The sequence below is a fragment of the Phascolarctos cinereus genome, unplaced genomic scaffold (assembly GCF_003287225.1).
Source record: "Phascolarctos cinereus isolate Bilbo 61053 unplaced genomic scaffold, phaCin_HiC Scaffold_4;HRSCAF=312, whole genome shotgun sequence".
In the NCBI taxonomy this organism is placed as follows: Eukaryota; Metazoa; Chordata; class Mammalia; order Diprotodontia; family Phascolarctidae; genus Phascolarctos; species Phascolarctos cinereus.
Window position 1 is genome coordinate 157,854,760 of NW_027555847.1, and position 17,979 is coordinate 157,872,738.

General features: G+C 49.9%; 1 protein-coding gene across 11 annotated transcripts; it reads right to left on the reverse strand.

The window, feature by feature from the left end:
* Window positions 1–896: 896 nt before the first annotated feature.
* Window positions 897–17,432, reverse strand: ATOSB (atos homolog B). 11 transcript variants are annotated; one of them, XM_078152705.1, is made up of 12 exons: window positions 11,266–11,553; window positions 10,369–10,528; window positions 9,594–9,686; window positions 9,212–9,269; window positions 7,944–8,086; window positions 4,399–5,364; window positions 3,895–3,953; window positions 3,558–3,663; window positions 3,228–3,386; window positions 2,867–2,935; window positions 2,555–2,730; window positions 897–2,316 (listed from the first exon to the last, which is right to left on the reverse strand). In XM_078152705.1, exons 6-12 carry the CDS (start codon window positions 5,287–5,289, stop codon window positions 2,163–2,165), a joined length of 1,614 nt encoding a protein of 537 aa, XP_078008831.1. In that variant the 5' UTR covers window positions 5,290–5,364; window positions 7,944–8,086; window positions 9,212–9,269; window positions 9,594–9,686; window positions 10,369–10,528; window positions 11,266–11,553; the 3' UTR covers window positions 897–2,162. The 11 variants fall into 11 exon arrangements, with proteins under 11 accessions (XP_078008831.1, XP_020832792.1, XP_020832791.1 ...); XM_020977133.2 differs by having other exon boundaries at window positions 9,584–9,686; XM_020977132.2 differs by lacking the exons at window positions 9,212–9,269; window positions 9,594–9,686; window positions 10,369–10,528; window positions 11,266–11,553 and adding exons at window positions 15,988–16,081; window positions 17,053–17,082; window positions 17,378–17,432.
* Window positions 17,433–17,979: the final 547 nt, after the last annotated feature.

Sequence of the window (17,979 nt, forward strand, 5' to 3'; positions counted from 1 at the left end):
ACCTACCTCCTAAGGTTGTCATGAGTATCAAATAAGATAATTGTAAAGTACAGTGCATGGCACATAGTAAGCACTATCTAAATGTTATCTATTATTGTTATTATGGGAGTGGAGTTGACCCCTCCCCTCAAGTACCTTTCATAGTTTTACACATAGTAGTTTTACACATCTACACTTGGGAACTAGCTTCCAAAAATTAAGACAATACTTACTCCAGGCATGAATGAGGGCAAAGAGCCAACAGTAATTATGCTCAGTCTAGAAGCTCAGATTTATTAATGTTAAGACCCTGTGTAGACAAACATGGCAGGGTTTGGAGTAATCCCCTCCCTCTAACACTAAAGTTAGGTGGTTAGAGTGGATAGAGTGCTGGGCCTAGAGTCAGGAAGGCCAGAGTTCAAATGTCATCCCAGACATTTATTACTTGTGTGACCCGGTGTAACCTGCCTGAGTTTCCTCAACTGTAAATTGGGGATCATAATAGCACTTATTTCAAAGGGTTGTTGTGAGGATCAAGAGGTAATATTCTTAAAGTGTTTAGCAGAATGCTTGTCACATAGTAGACCCTATATAAATGCTAGCTATTATGAAACACTCAATCAAGGCCTTCCAGAGATAGGTCCTGTCCCATTTCTTCCCAGCCTTCAAATATGTTTACTACCCACCTTATGATCTTGAAAAATTAATTTCATCACTCTAGGCCTACTTCTTTTATAAAATGGGGGAATTAAAGTAGATTTTTCTCTCTAAGGCCCCCTTCTAACATTATGAGTTATGCTAGGAAGGCACCCAAGCCCTGAAGAGTTTCACAATATATCTGCCCTTGACCAGCCTCTTTCATTCTTCCAAGGTCTGTATTCCCCACTCAGTCTCCATCAAAAAGTGTAATGCTCAAGTCATGTTTCCAAACAAAAATTTATTAAATTTCTTTTTCTTTTCTTTTTTCTTTTTTTTTTTTAAGAAAAGTACCAGGTACAATTTATTCCTCTGATTTTCAAGTTTCTGCAAATGCTTGTTCCCCTAAACTCATCCCCAGGAGGCAGGGCTGGGGCTGGGTCAGGGTCCAGGATAGGGTACAGTCCAGGGGGAACAAACAGCCAGGAACCACAGCAACCACAACACAAATGTGCAGGGGCCATTCCTCCCCCAAGCTGAGGTAGGCGGGTCAGAGTCCAGAGCTCTGCCTCTCCCCAGGCAAGAGGTGGGAAGGAGGAGAGCCCTAGTTCTTGGCCCTGACTCTGCTCCCCTAGCCATGCCTCTTCTGCTCCAACCTCCACACACACACACACACACACTCTTCACTCAGGACTCCAAGGATGGGAGAAGCAGATGATGGAGGGGGAGGAGCACGTTAGAGTGTAGAGCCCACCTTCACCCTCATTACTACACACATACACATGCATACATACACACACACTTAACACACAACATACATTTGGTTTCTGGCAGGCATCATGGGGCAAGGGAAGGGAGAACAGGAAGTAGGAAAACTAGGTCTTTGGCTAGTGACCCAGTCTCTTCAGGATAACACCTCTACTCTGGCCCTCAGGCACATGGAGTAAGGCCACCCCTATACCATTCTGCTATACTCTCCTCTTCCTCCTAGCCTCACTGCCCCTAACTAAGAGAGGGCAGCTCTATTCCCCTTAACAGAGATCAGTCTGCTGAAAACTGGAGGTTAGGGCAGTATCTGAGATGGGTGGAACAATGTCAATTCTCAGGTTTTGGAGGTCAACAAAGCCATCCCAACTGAATAAATTATAAATTAACAATAAATAAAACAAGAGGTGGCCCCCACCCAGGATGGGAAGGGAATGTTGAGTGAAGGGTGATAGGCCTGTGTTCCCAACGTCTACAGAACATGGAGAAGGCCCCACCCCCTACAACTCCAGACATCAGGGAAATTTCTCTTCTTCACCATCAAGGGTAGTGGCTGGGAAGCCAAAAGGGAGGGGAGACAGTGTGTGTGAACCTGGAGCAGGGCATTAATTAGCTGGAAGATGGAGAACAGGAGTTCCAAACACCAAATGGTCAATACTTCAGCCTTGAGTATAGCTGTCCCTTTAATTCAGGCCTGGAGGACCTGCCTCTCTCTCCAGGCCCACTGAGTCCAAGATGGAGTAGGCCAGTGTCCTTGGAAAGGCCTGAAATTATCAGGGAAGTCAGGGCAAAGGTGAATAACGAGGATTTTGGGGGGCCTCTGTCAAGGCCTGCAGCTCATAGGGGAGCCCTGTGTCTAGTTCCAGGCTTCGGCGGGAGAAGAGGAGGCGGATGTCCCCATGTAGGTACAGCCTGCCAGAGCGAGAACTCCGGAACCTGTTGTAGGCATAAAGGATAGAGAACCAGATGAGAATCCACACAGGGAGGAGGCAAAGTGAGGTCTGGGACAAGACAAAATGATTGGATTGAAGAAAAACAGATGATGAAGAGGGAAAGAAAAGAATTGGGGAAGAGATATGAAGATAGAAAGGGAAATTATATCTAAGAATGCCTGGAATCAATCAAGGTAGGAAAGACCTGAGTTTTGCCAACTATATCCTTGACCCCTCCCTACCTGAGGTGCAGCAGGTAGCAGAGGAGGCGGCGAGTGGGGCTCACGCTGCCCTCCTCACCCACAGGCACCAGGAAGAGTCGGTGGCGAAGGAAGGTCACATGGGCAGCAGGCATGTCCGAGAAGTCAAAGGTCACAAGGAACATCTTCACCACCGTCTGGTTAGGGTTAAATAAGGTCTGGGGGGGTAGGGGGAGAAGGGTCAAGAAAAATTCTAGGGGGCCATCCCACCATCCCCTCCCACACTAAACTCCACATTGTGAGGCTGAGAAGGGCCTGCTGCCACCCATCTTCTCCCCACGGGGGCAGACTCACCACTTGAACGGTGCCCGCCTTGGGAACGCTATAGCCCTTCCTCCCCAGAGGGTTCAGGTCCACGACGCCCTGGGGATTCCAGAGGAGCCATGGAGCCATCAGCTAAGACCAAGGTCCCCAGGAGCCCCCCAACCTCTTATTCTTAGAACCCCTTCCCTCCTCAAAGCCATGAGCTCCATCCCTTTCCAATCACCAAAGCTCTTAACCCCAGACCTATCCATTAGATTTCAAAGGGAGGGGAAAGAGGGGAAAATTTGGCAAAAGCTGATGATTGTCCTACCACTCCCCTCCTTCCTTTCCCCTTTCCCCTGCCTCCCCATAACCTTCCAGAGACTGTAAAACAGGATCAAGCAGTCCTTACCAGGAAGGGGGCAGGGGCACTATGCTCAGAGACATCAAAGAAGGTGACAGCAACAGGCAGGGTAACATGCTGGGGACAGTAAGAACCACTGGCCCCAATCTCAGCAGTGAAGCCCTCAATGTGGCCAGATGGTACAAATCGACCTCGAAGCAATGACTCCTAGATGTTAATAAGGGACAGTGTATTAAAGGAGGAAAACCAATCCCTTCCCCCACTTCCTTACAACAATTTCCCTAGGGACCTGTCCCGATGGGAATCTCTCCCCTTACTAATCCCCCTCTCTCCCACTTCACACCTGGTGCCTTTCCAGAACCCAAGGGAGTTCAGTACCTCAAAATTGCCTAGCAGGGTGCGGCTGATGGCAAGGGTAGGAACAGGGGGGGCACTGGGAGAGATCAGCAGGCCTGGCCCCTTCCGGAAGCTTCGTAGGGAGCTCCTTAATAGGGGGAGAGGAAAAGGATTATTCAGGAGTCCTCTTTCCCCCCAGCTTCTCTCCTTACCATCTTTTCTATACAACTAGAGCATCTCCAGGGAGCATCCATCCCATCTCCCTCCATCCCCTGGGGCTTACTGGACCAAATACCCATGACCATCTGCAGAAAGAAAAGGAGCAACCTTGTGCCTGGCTAGCATGGAGATGGTATAAGAAATGAGGTCAAACACTCACAGTTTTAGACGTCGGGCACCTTTCAGCCTTCGCCCTGTAGGACTGCCGTCTGCCAATCCCTGCAAAGGACAGGAAGAAGAAAGGAGGGCCAAGACTGGTAAGAGGAGGGGAGTCAGAACTAGGGGTGAAAGAGGGAGGTGGGGCTCAAAGGCAAAAATTCCCATTCAGGACTGCTCTGCCTAAACCAAACTAACATTATCCTCAGAGAGTGAGGGTATTAGGAGGAAACAGTCAAGGTTAAAGTATGAAGATGAAACAGGACCTAGAATATCTGCAGTGGACGTGTGGGCAAGGGACAGGACATCAGTCCAGCCCTTTATCCACAAAATTCACCCAAAGGGACACTAGTTCCAGAGGAAAGTCCCGTGTGGTTATACATAATGGCTTGCTTATTTTTATAGGGCTAGATGGATTGGATTAGAGCAGCACTCTCTAACCGAATAAATAGAGGGTGGCTACAGGACAAACTGTAGCTACACGCTTCTTTTCCAGCCCAGAGCTCACCTGCATTGACTCCCTGGATACGGGCAGCAGGTGGTTCCAGAATGGCGCAGCTTTGGCATCAGTACTTCGGGCAGCAGGGGGAGGGCCAGAAGGAGCTGCCCTGTGCCTTCGGGGGGCTGGTCCCTCATCTCCAGAGTTGGCATCAGGGGCCTCTCCAGCTGGGAGCAGCCGCCGCTTGGCAGGACAGGGCCCTGGGGGGGCTGGGCCTGGGGGAGTATGCTCAGGGCTGTGTCCATTGGCAGTGCCAGGAGGTTCCCCAGGCCAGGAGCTGCTCCCATTGCCCATCTCACGTCCTGGGTCCTCTTCCCCTTTCTGTGCAAGACTGTGCAAATCAGCATCAAGTATGTGCAGCTGGCCAGAAGGTACCACTGGCCCAGGGGCCTCACCCAGACCCCCCTTTCCCCCAGGCTCTGGGGGGCCCCAGTCTCTGGTGTGCAAAGTGCTATAGGAAGCATGTGGTAGAGGCCCAGGGGAAATCCAGGCCCCAGCAGTCCCAGGTGGATTTGGGCTGTCCCGATGTTCGACAACCTGGAGGCCACGGTGTGAGAAGTGCTGGCCTGCCCCTCCAAGCCCCAGGCTGAGCCCAGCATCCAATGGCTCTACTGTGGCTGGCTCTTCAAGGGTCTGCCCTTCCCTGCCCACTATTCCTGGACCTCGCTTTGCCTCACGGACACCTTCAGTAGGGGGTCCTGGCCTCTTCAGGGCTCTACGGGGTTCAGGAGGGCTGGCCAGAGGGGAGAAGACAGACACCTGGTAGACTCCCTGGGACACAGTCCCTCCTGCTTGGCTGAAACCCATGAGCAGCCCACCCCTCCGGCCCCCCTGCCCAGCTCGGGGCTCTGAGGGGCCAGGTTCAGGGGATGGAGTTGGTTCCACCTGCACGTGGCGCATGGAGTTCCCCTCAAGTCAGAGCAGTTCCCCCAGGAGGCCTTTGCTTTGGGCCTGGGCTGGGGGTCCTGGGCACATCTGGAAAGTAAGAGGAAAAGGGAGGGAAGTTACTATCCTGTGGAGTGTCCCAGATTTACTCCTTGAATTGCCCCTTTAATCCACATCTATATCTTTGGTCTTTCACTTGGACTTTAGGCCTACACACCTAGCTGCCCAAAAGACCTCTCTACACTAAACAGACCTAAAATAAAATTAATCTTTAGCCTGAATTTCTTACTCTTTCTCATCTTCCCCATTTCTTTCCATGGCAACAACCTCGTCCCAATATCAATGCTAGAAATCTACTTGACATCTTTACCTTTATCTCTTTTATCTAATCTGGCACCTTTTCATCTTTCCTTCCTCAAATTTGACCTTTCCTCAATATTCCGAGGAATACCAATCTAGCAGCCTACCTTATCTTATAATTTATTGATGCAATAGCCCCTTACCAAGTTTCCCTGCCTCTAGTCTCCTCTCATTCCATGCTGCTTTCTGACAACCCTTCCTAAAACACTGTTTTCATCATGTCACTCCATGATCAAGAACCTATGATGGTTCCCTGTAGCCTCCAACATCAAATCCAAACAGCCTATCACAGCCTTGGCTCTCTTTTCCATCTCTATCCAACTTTATCTCTCCCCAACACATATATTACAATCAAGCAGAGACAATCTATTTACAGCTTTCCTTTCTGCTTTCTTGCCCTCAATACTTGCTCTCATTTTACAGCATCATAAGATCGTAGATTTAGAGCTGGTAGGGACATGGAGGCCAACTCCTTCATTTGGCAGAGGACAGAGAGGCAGAGGACAACTCCTCTAAGGTCACTAAAGCTGGTGGTAAGGCCAGATTTAAACTCAAGTCTTCCTGACTCTAAACTCATTGCTGTATTATCTATTGCTCCACCTAACTGCCTTACTTTCCACCTAGCCAGAAAGCTCTTCATCTTCTTCTCTACCTACCCAATTCTTAGACTTCTTCAAGATCAGATCAATACTCATGTCTACAAAACCTCCCCAAATTCACCGTATCCTATAATGCACCTTCCTTACCCCATTCAGCATACAGCTTGTGCCACATTTCTCATCATATTTTTGCCTATGGATTATCCTATATTTGGTCTTAGTTGTTTCATCCATTAATACTTTTTTTCCCCTAACTAAATTCAGTACAATTCAATATTTATTAAGCCCCTACTTTGTACAGGACATTGTGCTAGGCAGTCTGGTGAACACAAATATTTAACAGACACGGTCTCTACCTACCCACAATGAGCTTACAATCTAGTTAGGAGGGGGAGGAAATGATAGCGTAGAAATAAACATAAGACAAGTTAGACTATAACTGCTATGAGAATGCAGAAGGAGAAGTTATTTCCTAGGGTGGGATATATGTGTGTGTGTGTGTGTGTGTGTGTGTGTGTATGTGTGCGTGTGTGCGCGCGCATGCTCGTGCTCGAGAATGGCAAATCAAGGAAGGCATCATAGAACAGCTAGTACCTAAACTAGGCTTTAATGGAGGGGAAGGATTTTAACAGAGACATGGAGTATGGGAAAGGAGATATAATGCATGATAAGCACAGTGGACACTGTGAACAAAGGCAGTGAGTCAGAGAACAACAAGAATGAGTTTAGTAGGAGGGAATGGTACATAAAAAGAAATAATGGAAAACATGACCAGAGAAGATGGTTGGGGCCCAATCTGTGAGGACCTAGAACACCAGGATAAGGATTTTAATGAAGAGCCCTGAAGATAGTGTTTCAAGGGCAGAGGGTATGTCTTTCATTCTTCCTGCATCTCTCCTAGTCCTTAGCATAGAATAAGGCAGGCAGAAGATGTTGGTTAGGGTAGAAATCCCTCACAACCCTCCCCTCCTTGTGCCATCAAAAGCCAGTAACAACATCCTGTTACTCCAGTTTGTGCCTTTTTATATGGTAGTATCCCTACCTAGGAATGTCTTTTCTACTCCTTTCTACTAATCTAAGTGCATTATATCTCTTCAAATCTAAGTAGAAATTCACCACCTTCAGGAAGCCTTGATTAATCCCACTTCCCCATTACTCTTTATGTACTTCAGTCATTGAGAAGATCATCCATAGCACAGACAGGTCCCAGTTAGTTTGAATAATGAATTTTCCCCAGACGTGGTTCCATGTATTTGAATCCAAACTTACTAGAAGTTATAATTATGTAAAATATACAACTGGTTTTAATCCAACGGATTAGAACCAATATGCAGTATGAATTTAAATAATCCAACCAGTTGGGGGGTAGGAGTGGGAAGAGGAGGAATCATCACTTGCACTTATAAGGACCTGGATTTAGATGATCTTGTACTTGATGCTGTTTTTAATTTTTCTCCAGTTTCTTCCTAAGTCCAGTCTCTCCATCTAGACTAGAAATTCCTTGACGGTAAGCACTATGCCTTTTCTGTACATATCCAACTCCACACTTAGCAAAAGGCTCTCTTCATACATATTAGATAATCAGTAAAAAGGGAATTGGCCTTGTCCCAGGAGGATTTTCAGAGTGAGGAAGAAATCCAGACCCTGTCCTGGAGGAGAAAGATAACTTAATTTGAGTGTCTATCCATCCTTCTGAGACCCAGCACTCACCACGCTGCAGGGGGGCCCTTGCCTGGCTCTCTAATCCCCCTTTCCAACTGCTCTTGTCCACTAGCTGGTAGTCTGGCCCATGCCCACTCCACTGGCACAGTCACTGCCACCATCCCGGGCAGCTCCTTGGCTCAAATGGGACGCTAAAGAGAAAAGCAGAGAGATGAGTCAGGATTCATGTCAAGGCCACAAGGCCATGTTCTCTTTAACCCAACCATCCCTCCCTGGGAGAAGTAAGGAATTCCCAATGACTGCCCCCAAACTGGATTTATTTAGGTTATTGAAGATAACATTTAGAGGGATATGATAACTATCTTTAAATAGGTGAGGGATTGTTATGTGAAAGAGGGATTAGATTTATTCTAATTCCAAAGACCAAACTACGAGCAGTAGGTGAAAGTTTCAAAAAGGCTGACTTTGGTTCAATAGAAATAACTTTCTAACTAGGGCTGTCCAACAATGAAACAGCCTCCCTTACTGGGACAGTGATTGAAGTTAAAGCAGAGACTGAATAGGCACAGGTAAAGGGATTCTTGCTAGTGGAACTAGACTAGATGACCCCACTAAGATCCCTTCCAGCTCTGAGATTCTATGCCCAGTTCCAGTGGTGACTGGTATAATAACCAAGCCTGTCTTCGCCTCAGTTTACCTACACCCCTGCTAAGCCCCCACAGAGAGAAATACTAGACAGAGGCAACACTGTCCCGATATCTGGTTCCTCCCATCAGTCTCCAAAAAGAAACTCCATATCTGGAGCCCCAAGGCCATAGAGAGATCGATTGATTCTACTACCCCCCCCACCCCCCACTTCCCAAGTTGCAAATCTCCATCCAGTTTTCTTCCTTTCCTAACCCCACCCCCACCCTTACTCCCTCCTCTCAGCCCCAGCCAGGGCCCGGGCTCCTCCCAGTTAGACCCTACCCTTCACTTCCCCCACTGCCTTCACTTAGTTCCCTGGCTCTCTAGGCCAGCACTCTGGCAGGCAAGCTGTCTCCAATAGGCTCTCAGGCAGCCTGGCTCTTTAACAGGAGGCTCAGTTCCCAAGAAGAAAGAAGTTGGGGTGGGGGGAGGAGTGGATTTGAGGGAGCTAGGAAGGGCAGTCCTTCCCAGGGCCTGCCCCTCCCCCCAGGGCACTGTAAACCAAAGATAAGGCAGCCACAGAAGAGGGCAGCAGCACAGAGCTGCTGCCATAGGCACCTAAACCCCGCCCCCTTACTTCAGAGGGGAAAACCTCCACCCCACCCCAAAATACTCATACACAAACTCACACAAACAACTTCAACTCTGAAGGTGGGTTCTTTATTCCAGGACAGCTGTGTTTACTCTCTAGGAAACAAGCAGCATACTAAACGCAATTTCACACTCACTAATTTGTCCCACATGTACTAGACCCACACCCACCCTCAGCCCCACCACCTCGCCTGAATAAATCCTTCACTCAAGCACCCATTTGGAGGGAGGTGTTTAAGGAGCCTCTTGGAATAGGCACCAGGAATAGGAACTGTTTCCCTTCAGGTAAGGCAGAACTGCCCACCAATTCCATTTGTTCCTAACACAGGTTATTTCTCTCCACTGGACTCTATCTACCCAGAGTTCCCTTCTCCTTCTACAAGTGTGCCTGTTCTACCTCTCTTCTCTACCTTTCCAGACCTTATCCCCGAAGTGAGGTGAAGCTGGGATCCATCGGACCATTGAAAAGGCCCAGGGTTCAGATCAGGGGGACTTGACCGTCCCTGGAAGGCACTGGTGAAAGGAAGTGTAGAAGGAGGAAAAATCACTATGGACTAGTGTCAAGAGTTTTCATGGATTAGGTGGATATTGAGCTGGACTTTAAATTATGGGTAGAGTTTCAATAAGTTCCTTAACTACTCCACCACACAAGGTCTTTTGGAATCTCAAAGTTCTCTCCTTAGCAAAATTCAGGATTTTACATTTCTGGAGGGGTACGGGTGTCTCCAAACTAAACTTCGTGTTTTCTTGTTTTCTCTACTCTGCCCTCCCTTCCCCCAGCCTAACACACCGCATTCACAAAGAAGATGCTAAATGAATTGTTGAATTCTTCTCCACCCAGCTAACATATGCCCTGAGGAAAATGTCCTCAGCCTTCTTCCCTACAGCAATTATTTCAGGTCACACCCCCACCCCCACTCAGCTTCTGACCTTCCAGGGACTCGGTGCACTCCTCCTGGGGAAGCCGGGTGATGACATGGTGCCCCAGGTGACCCCAGCATTCTTGGCATCTGATCACTACCTCAGTGCCCTTTGGAGTACCAGACCCTTTAACAAGAGGTTCCTGCTTTTCTAACCATGGAGCCAGTCTGGATGTAGACCAGGACTCTAAGCTGACTCATAAGGCCGCTTGGGAAGGGTTCTTCTGTGTATGGGAGAGGGAGGATGGGATTCAGTGGAGAGGCATGGACCTCACCCTCTGTGCAGGAGGTGGGAGCCCAGAAACACCAGCTGGTGTCAAACAGCTGTGCCAGTCTGTGTGGACTGCAAGGACTGCAGCTCCCAGCATGCCATGGGCACGTCACCAAACAAGACTACAAGTCCCAGAACACCATGGGAACAGCACTTTCAGACACCTGCTGGGGCCAAAGTGAGAAGTATTGGGGGAGGGCAGAGCAGGAGCCTAGTCCCAGCCTCTTCCTTCCTTCCCTCTCTTCCCCTCCCCATAAACATTAAACCTGCCCACTTCTGCTCTTGACCAAGTCAGCAAAGAGGGGGAGGGAGGAGAATATGGAGAATGGTTCAGCTACCTAATCAGGCAGGGGAAGCACATATTCAAAGAGAGCTGCTAGTATTTCCCCAGGATCTCTCTCTCCTTCTAGCTAGATGGGATGGTCCCACTCTACATCTTCCTCCTTGCTCCTGAGTCTCCTTCCTTATCCATCTAGACTTAAGACCTTCCACCAACATTCCAGGGTCCCCAATCTAAACTTCCAAATCCCCTATTTCATATGTCCAAGCCAAGTTTCCTAGGCCCCCATCCTCTGCTATTACCCACACACCCCAGTCTCTTTTCCCAGACCAGACCACCATGCCATTTTTTCTCATCCCAGTCCATTCAAATTCTCAGTCCCAGCCCCTAGAGTTGATTTCCAATCCTAACTTTTCTCCCATTCCAACCTCTCTGGTCCTCCTTCATCCTCTTCAGACTAGATCTTACAACCTTCCACCAGGCCTTCTGATTCCTCTGGCTCCTTAGACTTGATCTTGGCAAGTTCTCCCCACCACTGGTCTCTTAGAACCCACTTCCCCCCAGTTGTCCCTATTTAGAGGTCTCCCAGCTGGACATCTGAAACGCATCCTTGCAACTCACCCCGTTCCCAAAGTGTATGAACCGCGGCTGATGTTGTTGCTTCTCCTCCTGGGTCCCCCTCCCCTCTGCTGGCCCCCAACCCAGACAAAGGGTGGATCGGGCTCAGTCTGTGAAGAGGCACGGCGCTAGCGGGCTATGTCCCCGGTACTGGCTCCAGCTCTCACGGCCCCCCCCAGCTGCTGTCGTGCCCCTCCCAGCGCCCGTCCCTTCCCGGGGCCGCCCCGGCTCCGTGCCGCCGGCTCCGCGGCCCCTCTGACTCACAGGCCATTTCCTACCAGCTGATGGGACCGCCCCGCCCAGCACCCCCCAGGCCCAGGGCCCGTCCACTGCACCGGGCACGCCCCCTCCTCCCAGCCACACCCCTTCACCAGGCCACGTCCACGTTCATTGGTCTGTGGGGGGCCGGCCTCCCCCCGACCTCCGTTGCAACCACTTCGTCAGGCACGCCCTCTCCTCCAGTCACACGTCCATTGGTCAGTAGCGCGGCCAGCCTGCCTAGACCAACCCCGCCTCCTACGTTAACCCTTCACCCGCCACGGGTTCCCAGCTGAGTGTTTCTTTCCTACCCACCCTTTACCCTTTTAGGATAAGATAGCTTTGGGGGCACAGAAGTCCTGGGTTCCTTGGAATTTGGAGACCTCAACCCCGCTTCATGGCTACCCAGAAAAGAATGGGAAGTCCCTGAATTTTTCAAGACAGAAAGACCTTCTAAGAGGGAAACCTGCATCCAAGTCCCACATCTGTCTCTTCTGGCCTACTGAGAAAGTTACTTAAACTCTCAGTGTTTCTGGAAATTATAATTAAATTGCAAAACAGTTGCCAATCTTCATTGGTAGAGGGAGTTTCCTCACCTGGAGCTCCTTACACCTATGAAATCATAAGTCTGGACAAAAAAGAAGGCTGATTTTTCTCTTAGGCAGAGCCCTATGCCAACCCGATAGCCTTTTGACTTGCCCCTCTCAGCATAAAGCTTTGGAGCACGTGGATAATTTTAAAGATTTGGTGAATGACCTCAGTGAGCTCCTCTAGATCACACTGACCAGGCTGGAGGTGAGTTTCTGACCCCCAGATGAGGAAAGGAGTCACTGAGAGTAGACCCCACTTGTCTACTCCTTCATACCTCCTTGTATAAAGGATCCTTGTATTTGGGTCCAACTCAGTCCCAAATTGGAAGGGAAGAATGAGGAAGAGGGGGAGGAAAAGGAGGGAAGGGGTATGGAGAATAAAAGGAAAATTTGTGTCCCTGAATCCTCTGGCCCTCATTCCAAGATTAAAATGCCCCAGAGGACCCAAAAGTAACTCCATAACTTGCACTAGAAATCTTGGTCACTGGCCCTGAGGAATGGAGTATATACCTAAATAGTATAGGTTGGGGGAGCAATTGGGGTAGGGAGGAAGAGGGTTCATACCAATATCAAAGCAGAAGGAAACTAGAGAAGCTGCCCAGCCTCAGTGGTGGAGCTCACTCCCATGACTCACAGCTCCCTTGAAACTCTCCACCCTTTATCTACCTGAGTCACTAAAGGCCCCAGGCCTAGCCCAGGCCTTGACTGATTAAATGACAGGATAGCCCTCAATCCCAACCAAGTGTCCTCTTCCCCCTACCTCCCACCCCCCACCAACCATGTGTCCCCTTTTCCCAAAGGCAGTTCTGCATAAAAGCCCCCATTTGGTTCTGCTTTGTGGGGCAGAGGAAACCTTTAGGCAAATTGTGTCTATGAATCTGCAGAAAACTCAGAGGAGAGAAGTTTAGAGCAGAGGAAGAAGAATAAAGAAAAAAATAAGTATCCCTTCAAAAAACTTTTATCTGTCAATATACGGATGCTAAAGTGTCCTCAACAGCAGTGAGAGATCAGCCACCTAGTGCCAAAGGCTTTAGGGCCCAAGGGTCATTTCAGGGGCAACCTAAGGGGACAGCTAGCACTTCTGCCTCCCCAGTACCTAGTCCTTACATTATCTTCTTCACTCTGTCAGTGAACCCATCAACTCTCCCTTCCTGGTGGAGTGACCAGAAGGAAAAGAGCTTTAGGATAGGATTTTCTATCCAGTGGGATAACACAGAGGATAGAGAAGGTTCATCCTTCCTCCTTGCCCTGCAAGTGACTCCACCACCTCCACAGACACCACTGTCTGGCCTCAAGTAGTATCAATGATGCTGATGCAAGGGGAGCCCAGAAAAAGGAAGATGCTGAATGGGAAGCCTGGGGGGAAGGTGGAGCAGTCAGGGTAGGTTCCCTGACAGGTAAGGAGGCATTCACAATCTGAAAGAAAAAGAACCTTTGCGTTAGGGTTAGGGAAACCTATTCCTGACAAAGTCCTAGTTTTTGCCTTTTCTGACCCTTCCCCTCCCCTACACACACACACACACCCAAGGGTCCCAGGAGAAGGGAATATTTTACTTTCCACTCTCTTCCTCCTATGCAGAAGGAAGGAAAGTAAGCAATCCTCAGGGGATCCAGGATTCCTTTTACCCTGGTCTGGGAGAAGGCAGAAGAACAAAAGCTGAGTCTCAGCCATCTTGGTCTTGTTTAACCCAACCTATAACAGCAAAGAAGAGGGCCAAAGAAACTCACTTCTCCTTAGTAGCTTACCCCATTCAGAAATTCAGTTTTCCTCAGAATGATGGATCAATGAGATCCTGCTCCCAAGGAGATGAAATAATCTAGGACTATCTCCTCCCCTGCCGCCATCATCAAACTAATTTTACCAAATAGGAGTAAATCCCACCTCAAACCTATTGCCCTCTCTTCCAAGGCCATGCCTGTGCTGTCCTCAGGCCAGTTTCACTAGTCATCATCCAACTCCTTGCTTGTTCCAATCTAGTTCTACTCTCTCCATGGTAGAATTTAAGGGTAGAATAACAACCTGTTTAGGGGAGAACCCAGAGATGCTACCTGGGTTACTATCTTGACTTTGAACAAATTATTTCTTCTCTCTGGGCTTGTTTCCTCATCTTTAAAATAGGATGTTGGACTAGATAATCACACCTTACATGTGTATAATATACTTCGAAAAGCGTTTCACTAATCATTATCTCATTTGAAACTTACCACAATCCTAAAAGATAAACAGGACAAGATACCAATTATTCTCACTTTATACATGATGCCTAAAGGGCCCTTCAAGCTCTAAATTCTGTCATACTCTAACTTACCCATTGCCTAACAAGATATTCAGTACTGCCTGTCCCTCCCCAGCTAAAAAAAGTAGACATCTAGGTAAACCGGCTCAATCCCACCTTCCTCCTCCTCTAGTAAGGGGCCATGCTGCTAACATTGTCTAACAAGGTCTCTGATGCCCTGCCTGTTTGGGCAAACTGTACTTTCCCCAGAGGCTTCTGAACCTGGTAAAGCCAGGCTATCACTACTCTCTTCCAGTGACCCCCCTTCCCCCAACAAGAAAGCCAGAAAATCTGTCTGCCCTAGGCCCACCCTCTCTTTAAGAGACAGTCGGGGAAGCAGTGTTGCCATGGCAATCTGGTCGTCCTCATCAGGCCTCAGCCTGTTCTCCCCACCCCCCACCAACCTGCCCCCCCTTTGTTTGGGCAGTTTTGTCATGTCACTGACACCACAGGCTGCCTTACACATACATCATTCATCTCCTCCAAAGCAACTCTTGCCCCCAGCTAGAACCCCTCCTCATACCCCACCCCCAATCCAGAAAGGGAAAATCCTTTATGCCCTTAGGGAAGAGCCTTCAGTATTATACCAGTCTCCACAGGGATCCAAGAGAGCTCACACCAAGGGTAAACAGTGCTGAACGTTACAACCAGCAGTGGTTCTTGCTCTACTGGGTAGGTGGGAGGAGAGAAGAGTTTGTCAAAAAAGAATGCAACTTCCTTCCTATAGCTGAAATTGAGAGCCCACCTCTCTTCTAGGACTCATGTTCTAAGGGAAAAGAACCTTTGCACTTACAGAACATAAGCTTCAATGTCTCTCACGAGGGCCCAGGACATCCCAGAGGGTGGGACTGAGTGAGTATTCAGCAAGCGGTAGAGGCCTGGTTTCTACCCAGAGAGTTCCTGGCCTGGAGATGTTTGCTATAAAGAGAAGGGTTTGGCCCTGTGGACACAGCTTGGTAGTATGGAAAGAGTACTGGATTTGGGGCCAAAAATACTGGGTTTGAATCCTAGCTTTGCCATTTTCTACCTGTATGACTTTAGGCAAATCATATAACTTCTCTAGGCCTCAGTTTCCCCATCTGGTAAAATGAGGGGAGGGGTGGTTCTAGATGACTTCTAAGGGTTTCCTTCTGTCTGTAGATCCATTGATCTGTTACCAGGGTCTCTGGGCCCCAAACACCTGAAAAACAAAGCTTGCCCAGGGAGGGCAAGAACCAGCCAAGTCCCAGGCAAGGAAGGAAGTGGGAAGTGAACACACCCAGAACAAAGGGGCAGGGCAAAGGAAGGCCAGGGACAGGGGGCAGGGAAGATAGGGACCAAGGCAGACATCAGTGAGGAACAGACAATGGGGGTTGAGGGAGGCTCTTAAGATGACCTGGGTGGGATTGAGAGTAGGACCAGGTAGAAAATGGAGGTCGACAGGAGATGGGTGAGGAACAGAAGTTGGGCAGGTGAGAGGGAAAGGGCTCCCTAGAGATACCATGGACTGAGAAAGAGACTTTAGTCATTACTGGATAATCTCACAGTTGGCAGAAATGATCATCCTCCAGGCCTTATTTAGGGCATATTAACAGGGTTCCCCCAGGGGCAACAGGTCTCACCCATGTGAGAACTCAGCACCCCCCAAGGCGGGTGGGGCTTTGTGCTGAAAGCATCTTCTCCCTCCCTGGCCGGGGGTTCCATGAGTACTGGGAGCTGAGGAGAAAGCAGGGGCACTTTGTGGGCACAAACTTGCTAACTTCCACTACTGCCCATTACCAGGGTCCTACAAACCAGCCCTCACCCTTTCACTCCAGATGTATCCCTCCCTCAATTTCTCTTCTACTTCCCTCTTCCTTCTACAGAGCCCCTTCATTTTTCTCATGCACACACTCCTGCCTCCCTACTATTTCTTGTAAATTCCAACATATGGTCTCTTATCTCTAATCACAAAATACTCTCATACTGCTCTGCCCCTTCTGACATACTCCCTAACTCTCTACCTCCCTCTCTTGTGCTATAAAGCCCTCCCCTTCCATGCCAAACCTAACTTAGTTCCCCTCTTTCTCACACAAAGGAATCCCTTGTCTTCATACAGTGTTGTCCCAAAGGATCTTCCACAGGTTTATCCTTCCACCTTACAGAGTCACATATCCACCCCAAGCAAACTTCACTGGGACTGGGCTAGACAGGGCTGCCCCTGAGACCTGCCAGATCCTTCTCCTCACATAGCTGACCCCACGTTTCACAAGCCCCTTCTCTCTCCATATCATTCTAACTACAGGCTCCTTTTCTTTTGTCATACAGACACCCTATTTCTCTCTTTCAAATAGCCCTCCCATTTCACTCTACAGACCTCCCCATCATCCTGCGATGCACCCCCTAAATACCCTCACCTCCTCTTCATAGCCCCCCCAAACCCCATTCTCCCTCCTCAGTACCCACCTCCAAAGCCCCCCTTCCTCTCCTCCTATAGTCCCATCCTCACAGACCCCTCCCCCTTCTATTCCAGCTCCCTCTACAAATCCCTCCCCTTCCTCACACAGTACCCCACCCCTTCCCTTCCTCAAAGCCCCTTGGATCCCCTCCCCCCCTCCAGCTTTCCCACAGACCCCTTTCCCACCCCGCCTCCTCCCATCCATCCCCTTCCCCTTATCCAACAACACACTCCATCCCTCCTCCCTCACCTGTAGCTCCAGTGGTCGATCCCTTTGCACCTAGTGAGGGGCAGGGACAAGAGAATAGGGGGTTGGGGGCGGTTACTGAGCAGCCGCAGCCTCCGCCACATAGCCCCGCCCTTCCCCTCCCCCTGATCCGCCCCTTCCCTTCTTTCCTCCCTTACCCGAGCCACGCCCCTCCCCCTTGCAGGTTTCCCCCCAGCCCCGCCCCGTCCACTCCTCACTCTGATGGGCCCCACCCTGCTCCCTCGGGCCCCGCCCAGCTGCCCGAGCTCCGCCTCACTTCCCGGGGCTCGGGCTGACCGCTTGGATAATTCGACCCCTCCGGGCTCACCCTTGGGCTAGGTCGGGGCTTGGCTGGGCTCTGCGGCTTTTGATTGACGGCAGCTGTCTCGAGGCCCAAGCCGGCCTCCTGCTGTGCTCAGCCAATCGGCAGCTGAGGAGCGCAGTGACACACGGGGACTGCCTCAGGTCCCGCCCCGGCCACGTGCGGCTTCTGTGATGACAGGTCGGGAGGGGGTGGGGCCTGGCCTTTGAGAGCTGAGCAGGACCCCAAGGGGTGGGGCTTGAGGCCGGTATCCAGAGGACAGACCGCGGGGTGTCCGGGCCCGGTGTAGGCGTGTTGCCCGGAACTCTCAGGGTCGCCTGTGCTCACACTGCACCCTGTGAGGCCCAGGTGAACTGGAGCACGAGCCTGCCCGCCCACTCCTCTGCGTCTCTGCCTCAGACTGGTGCATAAAGGTCAGGTGCGCAGTAAGGAGAGATTCAAGTTGTAGCAGGGGCTATTAACAGGCTTTGGGCTCCGATTTATTCCTCAAATTAGCTCTAGGGGTGGGGAACCTGCGGCCTCGAGGCCACATGTGGCCTTCTACCTCGGGTTCAGCCTTTTGACTGAGTCCAAGTTTCACAGAACAAATCCTCTTATTAAAGGGATTT